The sequence below is a fragment of the Carettochelys insculpta genome, chromosome 4 (assembly GCF_033958435.1).
Source record: "Carettochelys insculpta isolate YL-2023 chromosome 4, ASM3395843v1, whole genome shotgun sequence".
In the NCBI taxonomy this organism is placed as follows: Eukaryota; Metazoa; Chordata; order Testudines; family Carettochelyidae; genus Carettochelys; species Carettochelys insculpta.
Window position 1 is genome coordinate 53,669,669 of NC_134140.1, and position 26,381 is coordinate 53,696,049.

Consider the following 26,381-nt stretch of genomic DNA (forward strand, 5'->3'; position numbering starts at 1 on the left):
AATCTAATTTACTGGGGAAGTGCTTAGATACTGCAGTGATGGACGAATCCCTGCAGTAGATGCCAAGAATTTTGCAAATGTAAAATGTTGTCTAAATCAGACTTATTTTCTTCATGGAGTGCTTTTTCGACAATGAAATTTAGAAGAAAGACTCTTATTTTCTTACTAATTTGGTCTCAAAGTGGCAGCGCTTGTAACAAGGAATTCAGCTAATTGAAATTCTTTTTTGCTAATAGACAAACATATGGGCTAAAAAAAATGGAAAGGGGAAAAAAAAGAAAAAGTACCCACTAAAGTCCTAGCTCCTGTCTTTCCAAATTTCAAAAACACTTCAGATTGAGTATATGAGAAGTTGTCGTCTTTATAAAGATGAAATTCACTGTTTTAATTTCATAAAGTGTAGTCTCATCTGTTGAATATTCTCACCTCTCTATTTGACTTTGACTTTCAGCTAATGACAGTTGTCACTAGCTGAGAATCTGTACCCTGTTCTTTAGTCATGATTGAAAGGGAACTGATACTTCTAAACAAAATCATGTTCAAAATAAGTAATTTCTTAAAAAAGCAAGTTAAGCTTTATTACTGACTTGCTTGTAAATTCATGACTCATTTTATGCATATATTCACTAGCATTAAAAATACTAAGACTTACTACTTTATTTTGAAGCAGTTCTTGAGGTGGAAAGATGAATTTGCAGTTCAGATGCTGCTGTTCTTTACACATCAAATTCCATATATATATAAAGATTATACTTTGCTAATATTGATTACAGAGGTTGACAAAAATGCTGTTACTTTCTGCTGCACGATGGCAGTTGCTGTTTGGAGGAATGGAAACCTAATCCGAGAAGTCTCATATTAGTTTTCAACTTTTTTGGCACCAGTTTAGTTACATTACAGTACAGTCTCAAAGTACACGAATCCAGCGTACACAATCTCATTCTTACATGGCTGACCCCCCAGTTCATACTTACGCACTACGCACAAGGCTAGATGTGAACGTACAGTACTTACCCCCAACGTCTCACTAGGATCATTTGGGAAGTGAGTCTACCCGCACAGCATCTTTCTTCTTGCATAAGAAAAGCAAGACTACCAGCATCTTTCACCCCACATATGAAACAAGTCCACCAAACTAGCGTGTTTTGTATGTATTTATCATATCATATACTTCATAAATAAAAAAATCATCTAAACACTTTCGTTATCTGTTTAGATGGTTCATCCTATTGGGATTATTGCCGAAAGACCTGCCTAAATAAATTACGTAAGAGTCTCACATGCTAGGGCATGAGCTTATGGATTCTAAGACTACATGTCTTCCTCTCTCATGCTCTCGTTCCATGAACATCTCCCTCTTATGCACATTTGAAGTTTGTTTTTTTTGTTTTTAAATCAGTGAATTTTAATGCAATCCTGGGACCTAAGAGGAAAATTAGTAGTGGAGGTAGTGGTGTCGAAAGTGAGAAGATGAAAGCTCATACTGTGAGAACTTGTGAAGAAAAAGTCAAGATTTTGGGCTTCTTAAGTAGTGCATCAACCTTTGAGGTTGCACGGCGGTTCAACGTGAACGACTCTTCCATGTGTTGTATTAAAATTCATGAAAGGTAAATACACAAAGCCGTGGAAGAAAGTGCAACAGCCAAATTGATTCAACATACACAGGATCTAATTCTTAAGACTGAGAAGGCCTTAAATTTATGGCTATAGGACATGAATAAAAAGTACGTGCCATGTGATGGAAGAATGTTAAAGGAAAAAGCTCTCTCTTTGTATCAACACTTCAAGAAATCCACGGGTGGTGAAGGTGAAGGATCTACGGCATCTACAAAAGCATTTTCAGCAAGTAAAGGGTGGCTGACGAGATTCAAAACTTGATGCTTGCTGTATAACATACAGTTAACAGGGGAATCAGCATCTGCCGACCATGCTGCAGCCAAAAAATACCCGGCAGAACTAAAGAAGTTGATCTAGGAGAAGGGATATTGGCCAGAACAAGTGCTTAATGCAGAGAACGCTGGCCTTTTCTGGAAGAAAATGCCCAGGAGGGCCTACGTTTCAAAGGCCGAGAAGCAGGCACCTGGGTTTAAGGTAGCAAAGGATAGAGTTACACTTCTATTTTGTGGCAGTGCTGCTGAGCATATGATCAAGCCTGGGATGCTGTATCGTTCTGTGAACCGCAGAGCAATGAAAGGAAAGAATAAAAATTTCTTCCCTGTGTTTTGGCAGTCCAATAAGAAGTTATGGGTAATGGCATGGATAATTTTGGACTGGTTCCACAAGAGCTTAGTCCCTGAAGTTTAAAAATATCTGGCTGTGAAGGGAGTGGAATTCAAGGTACTGCTCATCATAGATTAATGCTCCTGGGCATCCCAGGTCTCAATAGTTCACGAACCTCAATGTGGAAATTGTATTCCTTCCTCCCAATATGACCTCCCTCATCCAGCCACTGGACCAAGGTGTGATACGCACATTCAAGGCTACCTACGTTCACTTCACCTTCTACCACATCTGAACTGCTATGCATCTCGATCCTGAGCTTGATATAAGCTGTTGTTTGAAAAGACTACAGCATCTGGGACTGCATTACACACTTCAAAGAGGCTATGGAGGAACTTAAGCCCGAAACCGTGAATGTGGTCTGGAAGAATATTTGGAAGAAAGCTGTGAAAAACTTCACAGCTTCCCCAAGGTAGATGATGAAGTCAAGAGGATCGTTAATGTTGCTTGTCATGTAGGCGGTGAAGGATTCAGTGACGTGCTGGAGGATGATATAGAAGACTTTACTGAATGGTGATAGGGACAAGCTAGCAGAAGAAGACTTAGATGAAATTGTGAAGAGTGCAGAGGAGGACAAATCAGAAGAGGAGGAAGAAGAGATCAGGAAGGCATCATGGAACCTCCATAAGTTCAGCAAAGCTTTTCAACTCCTTAAACAGCTACCTGACAAGGTGCAGGAGTACGATCCTTTAATGGAAAGGAGTTTAAGGATCATTCAGGAAGTGAACAGATGTGTATTTCCTATTAAGGGAGATGTTCATGGAACTCCAACACAAGAAGAAGCAATTCCCTATCACCATGTTCTTCAGGAAAGCACAGCAAAGAACACAATCTCCCTCACCAACCTCTACCATCACGCAGTCTCCTACTGCATCGCCCCAAAGAGCCTCCTTGCACATTCCTGTTTCATCGCCTGCACAAAAAAGGTCATGAAATCGCTGATCGAAATGTCTGTCACAACTCAAGCCTTTCATTCTCCTGCTTTGTCGCCTGTGCACGTTGAAGGCTCGCATTCTCCTGCTGCCTCAATGTCTGTGTCACCTGTTGGCAAGAGTACTTCACAACCTCTAACTTCCTCTGAAGTGGATCCCAATGACCCTCCATCTGTTAAGGGGTCGGGGGAAGAGGATCAGGAATAAAAAGCCCCCATCATGTTCTACAGTGCACTTCATCATTGTCTTCATCCATGATTGTACTATACAGCAGGCATCATCATCATCATATGATCTTGCATTCAGATAAGCCCCATTTGATTTATATTTTTTTTAGAAAAAATATAGTGTTCAGGTATGCTATTTTATAACACTTATACTTTAAGATTTATGCACATTTAATTTACACAAGAAAGTTTTATATGCACACATACATGGTTTACAGAAGTTTGACATAGGTATATATTAGTTTTCTGTAGGGGGACTCCAATTAAGCTTGAATTCTCATAATGCAGGGGTACCGGGAAACAAACCCTCATGTACTTTGAGACCTTACTGTACTTACAAAGTCAGCAAGCATATTTCGGTATTGGGATTGAGGGGGCAAAGAGTTCCACTGCTGGATTGCAGGCAATTCTGTTACAGGGAACAGCAATTCAGTTCAGCTAATCCAAGAGACAGACTGCATTTTTTCAAGAAGAATCATCTTGTACTGAACATATATGCTGCTTGCCTCAAAAGATATGAAATTGTCGCCTCTTCCCTCCCACCCCCTACCTCCACTCACCAAAGTGTGTGTCCAGAAAGAAGAGGGAGAGGTAAGGAAAAGCTACTCCTTTTTAAGAGTAATTTCAGGCTCCTTTACCTTCTGAGTTGTCCTGTGCAGAGCTCTAGAAAAGAGAGGAAGCTGCCTCAGGCAATGTACATAGAAACTGAAAATTTAGTCTTCTCTTTATGGGAAGCAGTGAGATAAGAGTGCTTATTGCTTATTAGGAACGGTTTCATAAACTGAAAAGCAAACAAAAAGTATGTAATTTATGTAGTCCTTCTGCTCTTCCTTGTTTTAAGTCTGCAAAATGGTGCTGCAGAGTAAAATATTCAGGAAAAATATGAACATCTGCAAACATTCTGTTTTTGATAGAGATTACAAAGGAAGCCTTTTTTGACTACAATTTTTATTACAGATGACAATTGTATTGAAAGCAAATGTTACCAAATAAAGAAGTGAAGACCAAAAAGTTGACATTGGTTATTGTAATTGTGGTTAGAGCACCAATATTTTAATTTGTCCTATGTTGTCCAATTTCCCACATGCTTGATTCATTACTATAATAGAGTCCATGAGTCATTCTATTTCACTTAATATTTATTCTTGTTGGCTAAGTTTTTGCAATGAATATTTGTTTTTGCAACCATGCTGTTGAAATACATTTGTTCAGCATACTCAAAGACTCTAAACTTCGAAGATAAGTTCCAAGGTCTTGAACTAGATGTGAAATGCTATGGAAACTCTCTGTAGAGAGCAGAGGACAGATGAAATGTGTTTGCAATGACATGTCCTGGTGAGGGGAGATGGTCCTGTATTCCAAACTAGTTAGAGTTCTCCAGATGCTGAAATCTTAAGCCAAGGTACCAATGGTGCCATTTTGGGAGGGCAGGAGAGGTGGCAGCTGTACATACCGTGACACTGTCTACTCTTCTTCCTGTTCCCCTTACTGTCAAGGAGTGAGGGGAAAGTGCACGGCTTGCGTGAATCATTCCTTTTCCCTGTCCCCTCACCAGCCAAGAGTGAGAGGCAAGCACACAAACCATGTACTTTCCCCTTGCTCCCTGACAGTAGGAAAATGGGAAGAAGGGCAAGAAGCATCCTAGTACCCACAGGTACTGTCCTCTGCTCTCCTACATCCTCCTGAAATGTCACCACCTTCTTCGAGTAGTCCCCGTGGGTGCTCCACAATAGGTGTCAGGCTTGCCTGGCGCCGCAGATCGGAAATGTTCCAGCAGTTTCTCCTGGATTGCGCATGCTCCAGCGCGCGCCGCCCCCTTGCGCACCCCCGGCCGTGTGCGCAATCTGGTCCCCGCCAGTTCCTTCTCAACTGCCATCGGCTGCAGACGGAATCTACTCAGGCGAAGGCCAGAGTCAGATTAAATAGTGTGGTTTTTTTTCTACATGTCATTTGTTGTTTTTGGTTATTTAAAAAAAAAAAGAGAGAGGGAAAGCAAAGACAGAGAATATCAACAAAAAAGAAAAAGAGAGGAGCGGAGAAGAGAAGAGCGGAGGTGAAGGCCATTAGACCGCCCGCTGCCCCGCAGGCCGGTGATCACTATTTGGGGTGGAAGGGCATGGATTAAGTGCTAAGTACCCTATTAACAGTAAAGGACTCACTGCAATGGCCTCTTGAGGTTTTAAAAAGTGTGAGTCATGCCGTGAAGCTATGCCGGCCTCCGTGGGGCATAGCAAATGCATCCGATGCCCGGGGGAATCACAGGCTACCCAGAAGTGTTCTCACTGTGCTCAGCTCACAGCCGGGGCCAGGAAAGACAGAGCGATGAGGCGTAAAATGCTCTTGTTGATAAGGCTCTCCAGCGGGACTTGCTGGAGAAGCCTCACCCAGAAGGGCCCTCTGGGTTGCATAAGAGGAGGGCAGCTTTCTCTGACCCCCTCGGTGAAGAAACGGAGGAAACTCTCCCTGGCTCGATCCTTGCTGGCGTTTGCAGCGAGCAGGATGAGCGGAGCACACAGCCCCCAGCCGCATACTCAGGCAAGTGGCAGCACGGCAGCGCACGTGGCAGAGGCTGAGCCTCTGGTTATACAACAGCCGGCACATGCAGCGCCTAGAGCGTCAGCAAGGCAAGCGCCGGACCCGGCAGCACCGCCACAGGTGGCACCCGGCCCCTGTGGCACCAACGGTGCAGGGGCGCCAGGCACGGAGCCTGCAGGCACCGGAGGAGGATACCTGCGCGGCACCGCAGCTGACGGTGCCGAGCGCGGCGCTGACAGCGGGGCTGAGATCCCTGGCATGGAAGAGGGTGGTGCCGGCCCCGCAGGGGAGGGGCAAGGCAAAATCAAAAGCCCGGCATCACAGTCCATCTCTGGACAGGGCTGCGCTGCTGTTAGCACCAGGCCCTCCCCCTGTGATACACACGCCGCACCGAAGGCCTGTGTCTCCACCGGCCCATCCGGAACCTCCTTCTCCGTTCCTCCAACCAATGTCACCATGGCTTGGGCCACCTTCACCATTTCTGTGATTGGATCCCCTGGAGTACTATCGCAAGCCATTTTCACCTCTATCTGTGTCGTCGTGGAGGTCTCGCTCTCCCAGACATCGGGGATACACACCCCGTGAGTGGGTCTAGGTCTCCATCCCTGGACCCTTGCCCATGCTGCCATGGTTGTCCTTATCATGCTGGACACAGACACCACAGGCCTACACCCAGGGGCAGGTCCCCCTCTGGCTGCTCAGTACCCCCGTGGGCACTCCCGATCGGGGACGGAAACACAGTTGTCTCAGGGGGAGTTAATTTTAGAACCCCAAAACTTTCCTTCACAATCCTCCAGCGAGCAAGTGTATCATCGACCGCAGGAGCCCGAGGGTGCAAGGGAGGTTTACCCTAGTGGTTCCTCCTCATCCTCCCCAGATGAGGCCATGGCCCCCGGGGATCTCTCTCTCCCGCGGATGACCTTAAACAGTTGCAGGAGCTGTTTAAAAGGGTGGCTTTCACACAAGACATTCAAACGGCAGAGGTGCAGGAGAAACATCACAAACTCCTGGAAAATTTGAGACCCCTGGCTTCGTCCGCAATTGCTGTTCCGCTGGACAAAGCTATTCTGGATTCAGCCATTACTATATGGCAGACTCCGGCCTCTGTTCTGCCTATGAACAAGAGAGCGGATAAGAAGTACTTCGTCCCGGCAAAGGGCATGGAGTTCCTCTTCAGTCGCCCACAACCAAATTCTTTGGTGATCGAGTCATCCCAGCAGAGGTCAAAGGCTTCTCAGTACAAATCGGGGGGATCGGACAAAGATGCTAAGAAGCTAGAGCTGTTTGGCAGGAAGGTATACTTCTCTTCTACCCTGCTATTGAGTGTGGCAAATTATGGGTACACCTAGCAAACCATAATTTTGATAATTACTCCAGGCTTACTCCCCTCATGGATTCACTTCCGGAAAACAAAAAGCCGGTGTTAAAGGCGATTATTCAAGAGGGCTACGCAGCATCGCGGACGGGAGTCCAGATTGCCCTGGACGTGGCGGACACGGCAGCACATTCAACGGCTACAGCAGTGGTCATGCGTAGAGAATCCTGGCCCCAGATGTCGGGTACCCCAAGGGACCTACAGGTGAAGATCGTGGACCTTCCCTTTGATACATAAAAGCTGTTTGCAGACTCAACCGACTCGGTCCCTCACTCCAGTAAGGACTCGAGTGCTACACTTAGAACCTTGGACATTTATACTCCCCCATACAGGAGGGAAAAATTTTGTCGTCAGCAAAGATGCTACGCTTACAACCACAGCGTGCTCAATATCAACGGGGCTTCGGCCAAGGACACTATCAACAGCAGCAACAGTACAGAACTCCTAGGCGACGTTCTTAACAAAGCCGTATGCCCTCGGGACAGGCCCAAAGGCAACAAGTTTGATGGGTATGTTGGGGGCTGCACTATCAATACCCTCGCTCAATGCCACTCTCATCTCATGTTGCATCATCGCCTCAGACCATTCCACTCCCAATGGCAAAAGATCACCACAGACAAATGGGTGCTGGAGATCATAGCCACGTGTTACACGATCCCCTTCCAGTCGCTTCCACCGACGAAGCCTCCCACCAGGCCTCACCTCAGGGACGCTGCCACGAGGCGAGGCTCAAGCAGAAGGTGAATCACCTTATGTTCATAGGGGAGGTGGAAAGAGTGCCAGAATAATTCCAGGGGAATGTTTTTATTCACGCTACTTCCTATCGGAGAAGAAAACAGGAGACTGGAGGCCCATCTTAGATCTTCGGGGCCTCAACTGTTACTTGCACAAGCAACATTTTTGGATGATCACAGTTGCCTTGATACTCACGGCACTGGACGATGGAGACTGGGTTGCAGCATTCGACTTACAAGATGCTTACTTTCATATAACAATCCACCTGGCACACAGACGCTTCCTCCGCTTCACGGTCGGCCAGGAGCGCTTCCAGCACAGGGTTCTTCCGTTCGGCCTCTCCTCGGCCCCCAGAGTCTTTACTAAAACCCTGGCAGTGGTGTCAGCCTACCTGCACAGACAGGGGGTGTTTATTTTTCCCATATCTGGGTGACTGCCTGCTAAAAGGGGCCTCGAAGGTAGAGATCTCACACATGACACGCGTCACAGCGGACACGTTTTTCTTCGCTGGGCCTAGTCATCAACCTCGCAAAGTCAAAGTCCGAACCCACACAACATATAGAGTTCATAGGGGCACGCATAAACTCTATCACAGCAAGGGTGAACCTACCCAACGCCTGCTTCCGCGCCATCAGTTCGCTGGTGCAAGTCATCACATACAGCCCCACGGTGCCAGTCTTAACATGCTTACAGCTGCTGGGCCACATGGCGGCAGTGACGTTTGTGGTACAGAATGCCAGGTTGCACGTGTGAAGCCTGCAGCATTGCCTGGAGAGCGTTTACAAACCGGCATCCCACACTGTCCGCAGGGTGGTGTCGCCCACAACAGAGGTGCGCAGATCCCTGGCGTGGTGGGAAAACCCCAAGAATCTGCTAGTTGGGGGTGCCTTTTCACCAACCACAAATTTCTATTTTTTCTTACTACCGACGCCTCCCACATAGGATGGGGAACGCACATCGGCGACAAGGTAACGCAAGGGCTATGGTCCCCTGCGGAATAGACACTGCACATAACCATGCTGGAGCTCAGAGCAGTGTTCGACGCCTGCAAACATTTTCGAGATTACCTACATGGCAAAGTAGTCGGGATTCAATACCAGCAATACCTCCACTATGTTTTACATCAATCAACAAGGAGGAGCACGATCCCATGCCCTATGTGCGGAAGCAGTCCAATTGTAGAATTGGTGCAACGCCAACAACATAACGTTGAAAGCCTCGTACTTGCCGGGCGCTCACACCGTGAAAGCAGATCAGCTGAGCAGGCGCTTCGCAATCACGCACGAATGGCAGATATGCTCCGATCTGCTACAGCGCACTTTTTGTACATGGGGGTTTCCCCAGGTCAATCTGTTTGCCGCAAGGTCTTGCCCAAAGCCAGAGGGGAGAGAGCTCGCATGATACTCATGGTCCCGCTTGGGATCAGCAGCAATGGCTTCCCTTGCTTTTGCGCATGTCGGGCGGACCACCGCTCCCTCTAGCAGTGGCGCCGGACTTATTCACGCAGGCTCAGGGGTCCTTAATGCACCCGCTCCCTCACGGTCTGCACCTACAAGCATGGCTAATCCATGGCTCAGCTCTTTAAAGAGCACGTGTACGGAGGGAGTACAGCAAGTCCTGGAATGTAGCCGAAGGACCTCCACCAGTAGGACTTACAAGCAGAAATGGACTCGATTCACAGCCTGGTGTTCCGCCAAGCAGTTAGGTCCCCTTGACGTTCCTATACCTGTAACACTAGAATACTTATTGGACCTCAAGAGAGGCGGGCTTTCTCTATCCTCGCTAAAGGTCCACCTCGCCACTATATCAGCTTTTCGGCATACAGAGGAAGGGCCCATGGTATTCACCCATCCTGTCGTTACCAGGTTCTTGAAGGGGCTGGTAAACCTGTACTGCCCTCGGAAACCACTTCCACCATCATGGAATTTGGACTTGGTGCTCAGTACGCTATCGGGTCCACCTTTTGAACCATTAGCCACAGTTCCCGTACATCTCCTTACGATTTAAAAAAACAAAAACAAAAAACTTTCCTCCTTGCAACTACGTCAGCCCGCAGTGTGAGTGAGCTTGCGGCAGTGATGGCAACGCCGCACTGCACAGTATCCTCAAAGGAGGCGGTAACCTTTAAGGCTGCACCCAGCCTTTGTTCCAAAAATCTCTTTGGAGTCCAATCTTAACGAGCGAATAGTTTTACCCTCGTTTTACCCGAAGCCTCACAGCTCCGGCAAGGAGGTACGCCTGCATTTCCTGGATGTGAGGAGGGCGTTGGCCTTCTACATAGACAGAACTAAGTCCTTCCGGAAAACAGACGGGCTCCTAGTCTCTCTCTCTCCCAGGTCAAAAGGAGAAGGTCTCTCTTCACAGAGAATCTCAAAGCACATTGTGTCCTGTATAAAAATGTGTTACGAGCTTCAAAATACTCCTTTGCTGGCCCCGCCCAGGGCTCACTCCACCAGGGCGGTGGTGGTGTCAACAGCCTTCTTCAAGGGCATTGCTTTAAAAGACATCTGTAGAGCGGCGACCTGGTCATCCTACGACACCTTCACCGAGCATTATGCCCTGCCTTGGGTATTCGAAGAGGATACCCGTCTGTCGACAGCAGTTCTCTTGGGGGCAAGCTGCACATAAACCGATTACCCACCTCCTTTCTTGGGTTACTGCTGGGTAGTCACCTATTGTGGAGCACCCACAGGGACCACTCGAAGAAGAAAGAGAAGTTACTCACCTGTGGTAACAATGGTTCTTCGAGATGTGTCCCCCTGGGTGCTCCACCACCCGCCCATCCTGCCCGCTTCGGATCTCTGTCTAGTGTTTTTTCAGGAGCATCCGAAGCGGTTGGTCAAGGAACTGGCGGGGACTGGATCGCGCACGCAGCCAGGGGTGTGCAGGGGGGCGGTGCGCGCTGGCGCATGCGCAATCCAGGAGAAACTGTTGGAAGATTTCCGATCTGCGGCGCCGGGCAAGCCCGACACCTATTGTGGAGCACCCCCAGGGACACATCTCGAAGAACCATTGTTACTACAGGTGAGTAACTTCTCTTTTCTCAGATACATGGGGTTACTGTAATCAAGTTGAGAGGTGGCAAAAAGATGAATAAATGAATCCAGGTCATTGTCCACCCGTATGGGACAGTCTCCTAGCCAAGCAGACATACATACACTCTTTCCTGTGGGGCAGAAGATGACGGAACAAACAGTGCAAGGCAGATTGGCATTGGCCTTGTAAACCTAGGATTGTGACTTCAGTTCTTGAAGGGGCCACTTAGGGGACTGGGGCAAGTAGGCTTTTAACAAAAAAAAGTCTGTCGGGGATGGTGGCAAGTTCTGCTGTGAATGCAGGGGACTGGACTCAATGACTTCTTGAGGTCCCTTCCAGTTCTAAGTAAGATCACAATGCTTAATATACTGCTGGGAGGCCCTCTGAAACTATGATGGTAGGTGCAGTACATAAACATCAAAGAAGAGATGTAACCACTCTTAATCAGTGTTTCCTTCCATCTCTTCCATCCATGTGTGGATTTTTTTTCCATCCATGTGTGGAATAAATTTTTATGTTCAGCCCTCTTGCCAATGGGCACCTCTAGAAGCAAACAAAATCTGTGAATGCTGTGCTAGTCAGCTGGGAAGTATCTGAATCTCTTCTGAGAAGCTTTACAAACACATTGCTTATGGGGAACACTGCTTCTGGTAGCCTGCAGTTTTACAACTATGTGGGATTTTACCTCATCTGGAGTATAGGTGGAGAGCAGCTAGCCCAAGGGGATTTGCTGTGATCAGAGAAAGTGATCAGAAGTCACTGCAGTGTGATGTCCTGACAGACACCTTGCTCTGACCAATGTTGATAATTATTTGGCTGCGTGTTTTGCTCCCATTGTGTGTTGCACAGTAGACTCCCAGAGAACACCCAGGGACCACAGAATCAGATAAGGCGTGAAAGTGCCCTGTCAGGATTATTGACAAACAAAGCAGTCTTCAGCTCCCTGCATCTGAGGTCTACACTTCTGTTAGTATGTAAATGCCACATTGACAGTGAACTCAGCTCAGTGAGCAGCGGGATTTTCCACTGTCCCCAGGCTGGACAAGGACAGCCCATTTAGGATACATTTTTTTTATATACTGGTAAAAAGAAGTTAGTGTCATTCTCTGATGTTCCGAGATACCACCTGTTGTACTGCCACTTCATTATATGATGCTTCAAAAAAAAATTGTAAACCATTTGCTGTCATTCTAGACCCTATCCTGAACCTGGTTTGGCACGTCCCTCTTTTATATAGAGGAATGAGTTGGTAACAAGATCTCTCCTAATGTTTGTTTACCATTCTTCTGGGAGTGTGTTCACAACTTGGACCTAGTACCTATTAGGTGTGAGTGTGTGTTTGCAGTATCAGCCCTGTTCTTGCCAAAATCTGTGAGCAGGGTCTGCCCTTTGCTCATAGCTCAACTTGGCTTTATATTAGCAAAATCTTGACCACTGGGCCTCAAGCCTCATGCCAGGCTGTGATTGATATATGGGGTCAGGTTTCAGTCCCTCTTTTTTAAACTACAGTCCAGAGTTCTGACTAATGTCTCTATAGAAAACTATTATTCAAAACATTATGTAGCCTATGGATAATGATGTGTAGAAGACACACAAAGGATAACTTTTAATGCACTTTCAGAATTTCTGTCAATATTACAGTTTGAATGTGTGAACCACAACATTCTCTTATGAGATATATAATGCTTCATCTCAAGCATCAGTGATTATACTTGCTCTCTCTAGTTGTAGCTAGATTGACAAGCCAATTAATATAATACTTTCTCACAAGGAGGCATTTCTGCTGCAACAGTAGAGCAGAAGGCAGGTCTATATTTTTGTCTTTTGGTCCCTGAGGGCATTTACTAAAAATGGGTCAACTAAAGAAAGAAGGGTAGAAAGTGCTTGTTTTGTAATTTAGAGGGTGCCTTCATTCAGAGCTGTAGGATTTTGGATGCAGGTGTTGCATCTGTTATGACACTCTGGTGCTACCTTCAGTTGGTGTTTCCTGTTGCATTTTGAACCAGGCCCTCATATCACGGGGTGAAATTTGAGTTAAAAGTCTGAAGTATACATCTTAAAAAGCTTAAAGCTTTGCCTCCATCAAACGGGACTCTGCTAGGAAAGTAGATCACATCTTGGAGTGGTCTTCGCGATACCCCACCAACAACTCGCTTACAGGAGAAACGAACACTAAATACATGCCCCCTAGTTGTCACCAACCACCTCACACTGCAACACCTGCAGGGAATCATCAAACAATGCATACTTGATGGGCACAATTTCTGGAAAGAAATGTTTCCCAAACTCACACTTATGGCTTTCAGTACAATCCCCCCCACCTTCACTAAGCTTGTTATCAGAAGCAGGCTCTCCACTGACTAAGGCTGTGTCTATATTGCAGGCTTCTGTCGAGGCAACTTCTGTTGACATAAGTTTTGTCAACTGAGCATGTGTCCAGATTGCAGGTCTGTTCATAGGGATCTGTCAACCATTCCATCAGGATCCCTATATGCCCTCTTCCACAAGGAAGAAGGGAGGTCTCAATGCAAGGGTTTTTTTTTGTTCCCCAACATTTGGCCCCATGTGGATGGGCCAAATGTCAGAAAAGCCTTTTGCGACAGAACTGTTGGCAAAGATAGACACATTTTCTGACAGCTCTCAGCAGTCTAGGCATAGCCTAAGGTGCCCAATCTCAGAGCAGTGCTAGATCCTGCTTTAATAACAGGTGCAAAACCTTCAGCCATCTCTACCACTAATAATCCTGACAGACACCATACCCTTCAAGATGCATGGGTTCTACCACATCCTGTGAATCACATGTACCAATAAATTTGCGGGTGAAACTAGATTATTTCCCTGCTCTTGAATGAACACAAAGAGAAAAATAATTTAAGACATTCCCCTCAAAAAATGCCCTCAGGTGATAGGCTTTCTTTTTAAAGAAAGAGGTGTTAGCATTCAAGCAACACAGAGCTGGTGCTTAACCAATTTTGTTTTTTTGTTTTTTTGTTTTACATTCATAGCTGATACAGCACGCCCAGGGATGCTGGGGCTATAAACTGTCAAGGCTGGAGGTGCCTGTCTCAGTCCTGTCTAGCTCTGGTACAAATTAATCACTATATATGATCATTACATATGTAACCTTTTTAAAATCTCCAGTAATGGAGATTCCACAACCTCCCTAGGCAATTTCATTCCAGTGCTTAACCACCCTGATAGTTATGAAGTTTTTCCTAATGATTAAACTAAATCTCCCATGCTGCAATTTAAGCCCATTGCTTCTTGTCCTATCAGAGGTAAAGGAAAATAATTTTTATTCCTCCTATTTTAACAAGCTTTTAGGTGTTTGAAAGCTGTTGTCATGTACCATCTCAGTCTTTTCACTTCCAGACCAAACAAACCCAATCCCTTCAATCTTCCTACGTAGGTCATCTTTTTAGATATTTAATTATTATGTTGCTGTTCCTTCATTTTTTTCCAGTTGATCCACATCTTTCCTGAAATATGTCACACAGAACTAGACACAATGTGTCCGCTGATGCCTAAACAATGTGGAGTAGAGCAGAAGAATTACTTATGTCCTGCTTACGGCACACCTAATACATCCCAGAATGTTTGCTTTTTTTGCAGCAGTGTTGACTCCTAGTTAGCTTCTGATCCACAACAGGGTCCACAGCCACTGCAGGCCCTTGGGCAAGGTGGCAGAGAGGTCTGGCTGTCAGCCCCAAGAAGTAGTGAGACCTATGGCAGTCAGCCCTTAAGGTTGCCCAAACAGCAGCGGTGCCATCCCCTCCTTCACAGCTGTGTGGAGCAATGGTGTCATGGCAATTCAAAGGGGCCCAGAGGTCAAGCAGCTGGTGCTGAATTAGCAGCAGTGGAAGCTGGAGTGCCAGGTCTCTTTGCAACTTCCTCTATTTCCCCCTCCCCTGGTCCCCCACCACCTCCCAACCCCCATTTGTGGGCTTGTTTATCCACTATGACCCCCTAGATACCTTTCTACATTATTCCTTCCTAGGCAGTCATTTCCCATTTAGTGTTTATGAAACTGATGGTTCTCTCCTAAGTGGAGTATTCAAAATTTGCCCTTATTGAATTTCATGCTGTTTAACATTTCTCCAGTCTGTGCACATCATTTTGAATTACAGTCCTATCCTAACCTCCAATGCTCTTGCAATCCTTCTCAGATAGGTGTCATCTGCAACCTTTATTGGTGTAAACTCTATGCCATTATCTAAATCATTGATGAAAATATTGAACAGAACTAGTCCCCAAACTGAGACCTGTGGAGCCTAATTTGTTGTGCCCTTCTAGCATGACTGTGAACCAGTAACTAGTCCCTGGGAATGGGTAGCCAACCAGTTATGCACCTACCTTTATAGTAGCTCTAGCTAGTTGTATTTTCTTAGTCTGTCTTTGAGATAGCGTAGCAAGACTTTATCAAATGCCTTACTGAAATCCAGATACGCCACGTCTACCACTTTGTTTAATCTGCATCAGAACATCCCATATTAGCAATTTTTGAACTAGATTGTTGCCTTTTCAAACACTGCCCTTCACAAGTGTTAGTCAGTTATTAATTCTCTAAAAGCTCTTTCCTTATCAGTAATTGTTTCCAACTGACAAAAATCTAAACAGATTAGTGTGTGTCTTCTTAAATACTACATAAGAAAAAGTCATGGCAGTTTGAGTTTGTCAAGACATAAAAAATGTCTTATGGTAGTTTAGGAGAAATTAAATAGATTTCCCGAGGATAAATTTTTGAGGCATGAATTCACTGAAGTGGGTGAAAGCATAGCAGCATGTGTCAAAACACTTATTTTTTCCTTAAGTGGAAATGTTTACATGTCTCAGCCCAGTGACCGAGAAGTACATGTCACTTTGAGTGCACGAGCTGAAGTCAAAGCTGTAAGCATAACCTAAAATAAATCTGACTTCCAGAGCTCAAATGGTCAGACTCTGAAACATAGATTTAAAATGAAAACTCATTGAGCACATACTGTAAATAGGCTTTTAAATAGATAAGTACAAACAAGCCTTCCCCTGTTTTTGAAATTCTCTTAGCACTTCCTAGTCTGCTGCTGAGATCAGACATTGAGAGTCACAGGTAGATCTTTTGTATCGGCAATGCTATGAAAAGAGACTCTCTTGGATAGTGGTAAACCAGAAAGTACCAAGATATTTTTAATAACGGTTGTCTCAGAATGCTGCGTGAAATCCTGTCCCCTTTGAAATCAGTTGGGGTTTTCACTGATTTTTGGTAAAGCGAGTTGCTGGTCCTTTCGGAGAGTTGAAACCTTCAATGTCATTGAATCATTGTAAAGTTGTAGTCCCCTTCTTTTTTTTAACATAACATGGTGCCTTCTATAAGTTTTTGGGTGGATATTAAAAATAAACCAACTAATGTTTAAGCAAATTTTAGAGATAGCACCATTATATATGTCCTGTTTGATGCTGTGGTTTTGTACCTGAACAGATTTGAAAATATCAAAGAAGCAGTCCCTGAGTAAAGCGATTTAAACTATGGGAGGAATACTTGCTAATGTCTGTGCAGCTAGTATTTCTTTCCCATGTTATTCCTCATAGTCAAGCGACCTACTATTGTCTGGTCAAGTACTAGTAAGGGGTCTCTACCCCATTTTGCTGGAAGCATATTCCGTGATTTCTCTGGGAGCCATGTAGGGCAAAAAGGAATCTGTTGCTGTGCGAAAATTTGAAAATCTTTCTAGCCTTTAATTAGTGTCTACAGACTTCATTTCCTAGCGTCAGTGAATGTAGCTTAGGGAAATCTTATTTTTCTGTGCTGCTGTTAGTTCACCTCTTGCATTTTTAGTCACTAGCTAGAGAACATCATCCAGACTGGTAGATCCTTTTGAAATATGAACAAGATAATTCCTATTTGTAAACTGTTTAATTCAGATCCTCCAGTTTGAACCATGCTTTGTTTTTAGTAAATTTAGCAGAGGTTAGGTTTCCTTGTAATCTGTTGTTTTGTTTGTGTGTTTCTCTTCGGGAGGAACTCCAGAAGTTCCCCCATATAGGTAAAACAGTAAATATTTCTTTCATCAGGAAAAGTCTTTGTGTTAATTGGTTCATTTGCATGCCTGTGATTATAAAAGCTTCTTGATGGATTTACAATTATGTTAATGGTAGCACTAAACCACGGGCAGGAACATTTCCTTTTCTGTTCAGCTCTTATAGGCTGACAATACATTTGGTGGTTTGACTTTCAGTATTTACTTCTCAGATTTACTAGATGTACATGTTAGTTCCCGTCCATGCAGACTAAAAAATTTCAGACACCCAATACTGTATTTTCAGGGCTAAATTCTGAACTAATTTATATCTTCTGCAACCTCAACGATTGTAGGGAATGGGGCCTGTGATGTTACAATGGATATAGCAGAACATTGGCTGGAATTGATTGTCCTTACATTTTTATTTGCCAAAATCAAAATCATTTATTGTCTATCAACAAAGGTACGTTTTATTAGGGTTGTGTACTTTCTTCTTGCCCAGACTATGGAGCCTGTGTGTATTTCAGCACAGAATAAATAGAGGCCTGCACTTACTCATGTCAGGGTTTTTTAACACCTTTGGACATAATTGTCCCCGTGGGACAGGGATTACATGCCTTTGGCTGTGTAAAATCAGTGCAGACATATGAAATTCTGAAGTGTCACAGGCTGCCATTTAGCAGCATTACCAACTGTCACTTTTTGTCAGTTAGCTCCCCCGGCAACCTGAACTCATGAATTATTAATGATCATGGATTTGAATAAAGGCCTCTGATTGGGTGAGGGTTTGGGTTTCTAGAACCTTCTAAGCCCAAGAGGACCTGATTGTGAACTGTCAAATATGGTAATCAGATCATGAATTATTCATAGAATCATGCTATATAAACAGGGTTTCCCTGCCAGTTTGTGGCCCTGGGGTACACATACAGGATTTTGTGACCCTGTGCAGGGAGGTGTGGCTGCACAGCAGCATCCACCAGTCCCTTAGGCCATCTCTTAGGAGCGAAGAGCTGAATCACTAATCACTGAGCCCGAAATTCACTGAGCTAAATCACTAAAGCGCCGCCAGTCCACCGTGGCGCCAGCGCTCCCAATCTTTCTGTCACCAGCACAGCAGCACTTCGAGGGAGCAGCAAGCGGCCTCAGAGGGACAGCAGCCAGGTGGCAAACTGGCCCACTGCAAAGCGGGTACTGCACGCCTGGTCACTTACCCTGAGGCTGCCATCTTAAATCAGACAAGACCTACCTATTGGACACGACTTCCTACTGGACGAGACTAATTCACCAGACTTGACACACAATTCTGTTCACCAGCCCGCGTCTTTACGTGGAGCTCATAGACATTTTCTCTTAGACTAGCTTGGGACAGCGGGACCCTCAGTGAGGGAGCAGGGGTAGCTCCCCTGCTGTGTACCCTCATTGACGGGGGAGGGGCAGTACCTGGGGGCCTGACCCCTGAGGATTTTACTGGCTGGGATTTTACTTTGACTATTTTAAAAACACATTTAATTAATAGCTCGTTGTTGTTGTTCATTTATACAGTATTGTTAACATTTATTATAGTAGTAGTGTTATCATAATCGTTGTTTCTAATAAGGTGAAGGCTTGACCTTCCTCCCCCCCCTTACCTAGCCCATCTCTATATATAGATATAAATAAATATCGCAGGTGTAGGCATAGCCACCCTGCCTCCCCAATCGCTGTTCACCCTAAGGGACCTGAGGAAGAGCCTATTGCCTCCCAGGTATCCTCTAGTTAGGCTTACTGGAGTAGTGGGTGCCCCTCAAAAAGAGGGACAGCCCTGACAGCCTCCCAGCCGTAACCTTTTGGGGCAGGCTAGCACCCTGCTCCCGGTAGGGGGTGAGATTAGCAACCTCACCCCCCCTTTTCTAAAGGGAACAGCGGGGATTTAAAACCCTAATCCTAAGTATACTTACCTGTATCTATTCTCCTAACCAGTTTTCTGCCTTCCGGTTAAATCAAGTCTAAAGACATCTGTCAGAAATCAGCAAGGACACAATGTTTATTGTAAGTTTATAAGTTAGTTGTTTAGAGTTGACACATTTAAATTAGATGGTGTTCCTCAAATAAAATTTTAGTTACTTTGTTTTAACTTTAACCCTTGTCCTGGTCTCGTTGTCTCTGCCAGCCACTTCTTTCCAGGAGGCCTTAGCGGGGACCAGAGCGTACCGGGGTGGCACTCTCCCATCTTGGGGTTGCAGCAGGGTTCTGGTCGGGTCCTGGGATCTGTGCATTCGGAGGTTCACGTCCACCGTGTGGAGGGTTTCATTTAAATCACATCTAAAATATGTCGGCTAAGAGAAACCCCCGACAACTCAGAAGATTTGCACTGGAGGAAAAGACCAGACAGCAAGACCCCTTGTTCTGGGACATTATTCTTGAAAGTATGGCTATAGAAACTGATATAAGCTCTCCTGCATGTGTGCCTCTCCAGATCCTTGTTGTTGAAGTGAACCTGAGGCCATTGGATCTTTATTCAAGTAGTATCATTTGGGGGCACAGGTTCGTGCCTTTGTGAGCCTTTTGACTAAAATATAAACAGCACTGCCTCACAAGCTCAGGAGGAGGAGGGAGCTCAGTGGCTCGGAGCAGTACAGGCAATGCACAGTGTAATCCAGTCAACTGCCTTCTGAAGAAAACTGAAAAACATGAGGCATCTGAAGGCAGGTCCCAGTGCAGCTGGGAGAAAGAAAACAAGACGCTGGATACCAGCACAAATACAGAATTACATGACCCCTTAAAAACTGCCAAACTCTGGTCATGGAATCTGTCTTATGTGAGCTAGCGTGGAATCAGTTGAGTGTTCACATCAGAGCTGTTGTTCCAAGCTCTTTGCAGACTTAGGGCTGTTCTACAATGGTAACTTACATCACTGTAGCTACATCTCTCCAGGGAAACTTTCACCCTGAGAGATGTGTGTCTGGCGACCTAGCCCACGCTGTAGAAAGTGTTAAGTCAACTGAAGAATTCTTCCATCAATCTAGATACTTGGGAAGGTGGATTAAGAACATTTGAAGAACAAATGAAGCACCTAGCATCTAGTGATGCTGCATCTATTCATACTCGGTCTCTAGAGCCTTTATTTCCACTAGCTAGCAATACTCTTTTTTTTTTTTTTTTTTAAATAAAATGGAAGTTCAAACTCTTTAACATTATTATGCAGAGTAGCATGGATGCCATGGCAAACTGCAGGCATGGAGTTGAATAACAGTTGAACACTGATTGCGGGGGTCACAATAGCATTACTTAAACAATAATGTATGGGCAGCTTTATTTTATTGCTGTTTGTATGTCTTTTCAAGGGATGAGCATTTGTAATAACTATTAATTATGAGATGTGCATAATGAAAATAAATGCATATTACAAACACAAAAGTACATTAAAAAGGACCTGAAGGATGAAAAGCCAAGCACTTAAAAGCTGGGAAATGTCAGAATTAAAGTTACCTGTGAAATCCATCTTGTGTGTACATATGCATTATACAACATTTAATTACAAGATTACAGCACATTTTTACATAAGAACCGCCGCCTCCATCAATTTAGTGGATGAATGGTGCTTGATTTTTGAGGAACTATTTAATATTTGCTTTCTCTTTTTGTTCAGTGTATTGGCCTAGACATTATTTTCTTACATGCTATTCAAACCCTGCTCTGGAGACAGAATTATTAAATACTTCATGGGCTTCTTTTTGGTGCTCATCTGCATAGCATATGAATGCATCACTGATATTCATTCATTCATCTTCAGTACTGTTGTGAGATGAGAGCAGTAGGATTATCTCTATTTTACATTGCAGAGTTGAGGCACAGAGAGATTACATTTAAATATACCCACTAATTTTGGGATGCCTAATTTTAGACATTTAGAACCTGATTTTTCAAAGGTTTTTTTTTTTCATTTTTTTCATTATGACCCTTTTATGTTTAAGTAGAGTAACCAATGACCTTCAGTTGCAAGGTTCAGTACTTCTGCAAATCAGACACCACTGAGGAACACACAATTAGCGATCAACTGTGAAAAGCTTTGTCCAAGTGATGTGCCCTGCACCCACACAGCAACTTTAGCCCTTCCACATTTCAAGGACATGCAGACCTTTACCCAATCTCAAGGTCTCGAGGTGTGACCCTGTTAATTTAAAGCCCGCTCTTACCCAATTCCTAGAGCTCGGTGTAATTCCCTGTGGATATGCAAGTTCTGTGCCACTGCAAAAACCGTACACAGTAATGTCCTTATTCTGTATTTCTTTACAATGACCAAGAAAGCAGAATACGTGCTTACCAATCTTGATAAAAGCAGGCAGACTTTCCCTGTTGGGACAAAGTCAATTTCTCTAGATGCTGGTTTCTGCACCTCCGTGTCTAGCAGTTGTGATCTTGGGGGTGTCTGCGCCCAGGATTTTCCTTTTTTGCTGTGTTCCTTCTTTCCCCCTTTCTGCTATTTCTTTTTTCATTTCGCGATCTCCAGTTTAAATTTTTAAAAAAAAAAAAAAAGGGGGGGGGGGCAGCAGAAGTGTAGCACTTCAAAGACTAACAAAATGATTTATTTGGTGATGAGCTTTCGTGGGGCAGACCCACTTCTTCAGATCAGAAATTGATCTGAAGAAGTGGGTCTGCCCCACGAAAGCTCATCACCAAATAAATCTTCTGTTAGTCTTTGAAGTGCTACATTTCTGCTGCTTTGTTTTGTTGGAGTATAGATTAATACGGCTACCTCTCTGTTGCTATTCAGTTTAAGTAGTGAAACTTGAGTCCTACTTTAGCTACATCTTAACTATTTCAGTATAATTTTACTAACCTGTCATAACCTGCTGTAACAGAATTATCTAGCCAGCTGTCCCCCACCACCTTAATTTGATTTACACCTAGCAAAATGAACTGTACAGCAGACAGAAAAAATTACAAATCAGACGGAGATCATATAGAAAACGGTAGAAAAGTGAAGACAATCGCAGGCTTGGGGTTCCACAACCCCAGCTATTGGTTAAGCCCGTTTCTTGCCAGAGGAAGGGCTGTTAACTGTTTCCTTTACCCATTTTGAGATCTGCTTTCTTGTGTTTGGTGACAGCAAGTGGCATTAGGATGTGGTCTCCGTCTTAACAGCCTGGTGTGATGCTATTGTAATGAAATTTAGGTGGAGTGTGAGTATGTGACTGCTAAGTTTCTAGTTGAAGGTGGCTGCTGCTCTTAATCTGGATGCAGAGGAAGGCTTCAGGCTTCTCAATATGGTTATAGTAAAACCATATTTGTTAATTTTTACAGTGGGGTCCCACAAATGGTCTCCCTTAGTACATGACCATGACTGGTTCCCAGGGGAGGTCTTTCCTGTATACTGAAAGGCTGGAGTACTGTGAAAAAATAGTATGTGATCATGTAATTTAATAGACTGTATCTCATGCATTTAAACCACAGGTCACATTAAGATTAATAGACATGCTTATTTCTGGCATTTCCTAATTTTTGAGCCTGTGACTTTGCAACCTTAATGTACATTTAGAATAATTTTTCTGTGTAATTTTCTAGATTAAAAAAATTAGAAAAATAAATCCATGCAGAATCAAAATTTTTCATCAGCAGGATTAGAATGTTTGGCCGCTTGTCCTAATAGAGTAATTGATGGCACTAGTTGGCTGTCATCTTCTGTGTCGAGCACTAGTACAGGATGAGAGGTTTCCTAAATACTTGCTAAATGATGAAACAGAGGAATTGAGGTTCTATTGCGGGCACAGAAGACACAGGGTTTTTTTGATCATTTGCCACAAGCTTGACTCCTTCTGCCCGATCCCTTCCAGTATGTGCTTGTCCCCATTTTGTTCCTTCCCATCCTTTGGGTCCTCATCTCTGTTCTGTTCTCCTCATCTAGCCAATCTTGATCTCCGTTCCTCAGACTTCTTATCCCAGCCCCAGTTTGCTGACTCCTCCTCACTTCTCTCTTTGCTACAATCTCCAGTCATGCTCCCCCAACCCCCTTCCTTACTTGCTCCCAGTGCTAATTGGTCGTCTTTGCTAAGTTCCCTGTCCAATATGTTGATCAGCCAGTCCCAGTTCTCCTTCAGCATCATGGGTCCTTTTCTAATCTGTTGTCCCGTCCCTTCCCCTGTTTCTTTCTCCCAATTGTCGTGGTTCCCTGTCTGTGTCTACCCGTTCCCCAGCTCCTCCTTTTATCTCAGTCTTTCTCTTCCCAGCCAATTTTCCTTCCTACCACCTAGCCTTTCTTTTTGCCCAGGCCGTCCCAGTGGCTCCCACTTGCCCCACCACCATCTAATCTCTCCATCCTAATTTCTTTCTCTTCTCCTCTGCCAACCTCCTTTCCTTGTGTTGCGTCTGCATCCTTATCCTAATCTATGCCCTCTTCATGTGCTTCTTGTCCCCTCTGCATCTCAGTTAATCAGCTTTCCCCTTCCCACTGCTACCAAGAGTCAATTGAGAACACAAGAAAAACTAACTGCCCCCACTAAGCTCTGAAACTGAGCCTGTTCTGCAATTGCAAAGAGAATCCTGATTCTGGAGCAAGTTCACTGCCAGCTGATTCTTCAGGGAATGTAACTGCAAACTTTAATCCTGCTGAGGAGGTACAACTAAAGTTTTCAGAGGCTTATAACTGGCCTTACCATAGGTGATTTATACACAATGTTGGGAAAAATGTGAATTCTTGATGTTAAGGATCGCTAAATTTCAAACCCCTTCTCTGAAGAATGGCAATGCTGTAGCTTCTGAAGTGGGGAAGAATGTGTTTTTTGTCCAAAGCTTCACTCAGAAATAGCTGAACCATCTAGTAGACATGAACCATGGGAAATTTCAGCCTGAATAATAGTTTTGGCAAAGTTACAAGTAACTGAATATAGGGTCTTATATGAAGTGTGTTGGAGAAGGTTAATAATAGACTGTGATACTGTTGCATTTAGATGGATCATAGGATCCCAAAGATGGAATAACTTAGTCACTGCCCTACAATAAATAATATTAAACAGGGTTCAGGTTAAGTATATTGAGACCTCAACCTACCATGGCAAACAACAGTAAAAATCATTTTAACCTTTTTTTAAAGAAAAAGAAAAGGACAAACAGTTAAAGCATTTGAAATGTGAAGTACTAAATACAGCTTTTGCTTTAACAATACTACTACTTCATTTTCCCTGTAGCTAAAGAGAGGATTTTATTAGGACAAATATATTGTTTCACAGTCTTAGCTGGTACCAAAGATCTCAATTACTGTCCCTTTTGAGAAATAGAGAAGTTAGCTGCTGTGGCCTAGAGCTGCTGCTGCTGTTAAAGTCAGATTCCATTTCATCCCAGGTGATATTTGGAAGTCAGAAGCAACCAGTGAAGATGGTGATGTCATATGGGTGCCTTTTTGGCTTGATCTGGGTTGGAATTCTCTCTGGATCAGGGTGATGAAGGCCAGGGGTCTCAGGAGATCATGGGGATGGCAGTCAGTGGTAAAACTTGCTCCACTAGCCAGTTCTTCTCCCCCATAGTGGATTTTTTAGGACTCTCACAGGAATGGTGAGTGAAATAGCCTATCCCTTCATTAATTTGTTCACCGTTTAGGTCTAGTTTCCATTGCACTACTTTTTTGTTTCCTTGATTTTGCATTTCATATTTTTGTTGAACCTCTCTAGTCCAGAACATTCTTCTGGCATCCATAATCCCACATGATTTTAGTTAGCCAGATGACCACTTTTCATGGGTGAGGCCAAGTTAACTGTTGTTACATAAAGTTTGTTTACAGACACGAGCACTGGTTTTCGGTGTTCTGTGCTGTTGTTTAGTTGCAATTTACCCTTAAATGTTTTCTAAGAGCCCAGTAGGCAGGGGAAGTGTTGATTGGTGCTGCTAGACAATATTGACCTCTCAAATTCTTTCTTCTGGCACCCATCAGGTCCCAAGGGAGCCAGACAGAAGACAGAATGAGAGAAAGAGAGAAAGAGAGGTTCAACCTATATAATATTAACACAATCCTTGTATTTCTCAGGAGGCTATTTTGTTTAATTCATGCTTGCTTTTTCTGCCTTTTCCCAACATTTTTTATTGTGGTAGCTTATGAACTTTGTCATACTTCTTAAAATCGAAGTCACAGTTAAAGTAAATGAGACCACTTATTTCAATAGTACCAATCCTGTTCACAATAAAATGCCAACCCTTATTAATAAGTATAACTTCAGCACAGTGGCAATATGGTAGACACTTGTAAGCCAAACTTTTTTTTTCTGTCTGCTTTTAACTTAAACAAATATTATGTTATAACCAGATGTAGCACTTTTTCTGGCCCATCCAGCTCCGTGTTTTTTTGAGATCTGAATGATTGTCCTGCTATGACTTGGAGTGTTACATAACAAACATACCTTAATGCTATACTTCTAAATATTTCTTTGTGTGGATGTGTGAAATGGTCTTATTTGTAAGAGAAACAGATGATGTGCATTGCATGCGAAGAAGACAGTCCTCCAGACACAGAAACCTGTGCAATAATGCTGTAGTCACCAAGATTAGAGAAAAAAAGTTTTCATTACATAATAAATGACAAATCTGCCTTTTATCAGTTTGTTATATTTATAGCATCTTTAACTTAAAGGCTGTTAAAGGTTGACAGAGTGAGGATCAGATAGTTCTGTTGGGTGTATGGATGCTGGGCTCCTGTTCAAACCAGGGCAGCATTTAACTACATGGTGCTTGTATTTAACATGTTGCCTCCTTGTATTTGATTACAGAACCTGTTAGCAGAAAAGGTGGACCAGCTCATGGAATGGAGCTCCAGGCGCTCAGTTATTCGCATGAATGGAGACAAATTCAGAAGATTTGTGAAAGCCCCACCTCGTAACTACTCTGTGATTGTAATGTTCACTGCTCTCCAGCCACAGAGACAATGTTCTGTTTGCAGGTAATTTATACCTTTTGAAACACACTCTTCTGCTCTTTTTTTTTTTCCACTCCTCCCCACAGTCTTCAATTAACTGTATTTTAATTGCCGTACAATATAAATGGTGGTGTTCTAACATAGGTCATCAGAAGATGTATATCTCTTTGGTCATGTGGATGTTAACCATAGTGTCTTCCATTGTTGATAAGTTATATGCATTTCTACCTCTGATATATTTTATGAATGTTGTCAATATCTTATTAATTTTCACAATTTAAGAGCATCTATTTAAATTAGTGTTTGATACTCTCTTTTTCCTTCTTTAAAACAATCCTTTTTCTTTCCATAAATGTATCTGTGTATGGTCTGAGTGCCAGTGATACT

General features: G+C 43.9%; 1 protein-coding gene across 3 annotated transcripts in view; it reads left to right on the forward strand.

The window, feature by feature from the left end:
* TUSC3 (tumor suppressor candidate 3) overlaps positions 1 to 26,381 on the forward strand; it is a 434,459-nt gene that overhangs the window by 206,899 nt on the left and 201,179 nt on the right. For all 3 annotated transcript variants that reach the window (XM_074991822.1, XM_074991823.1, XM_074991821.1), the window contains one exon: positions 25,849 to 26,018. In XM_074991822.1, the coding sequence (XP_074847923.1) occupies positions 25,849 to 26,018 (170 nt within the window). The remainder of the gene's footprint in view (positions 1 to 25,848; positions 26,019 to 26,381) is intronic.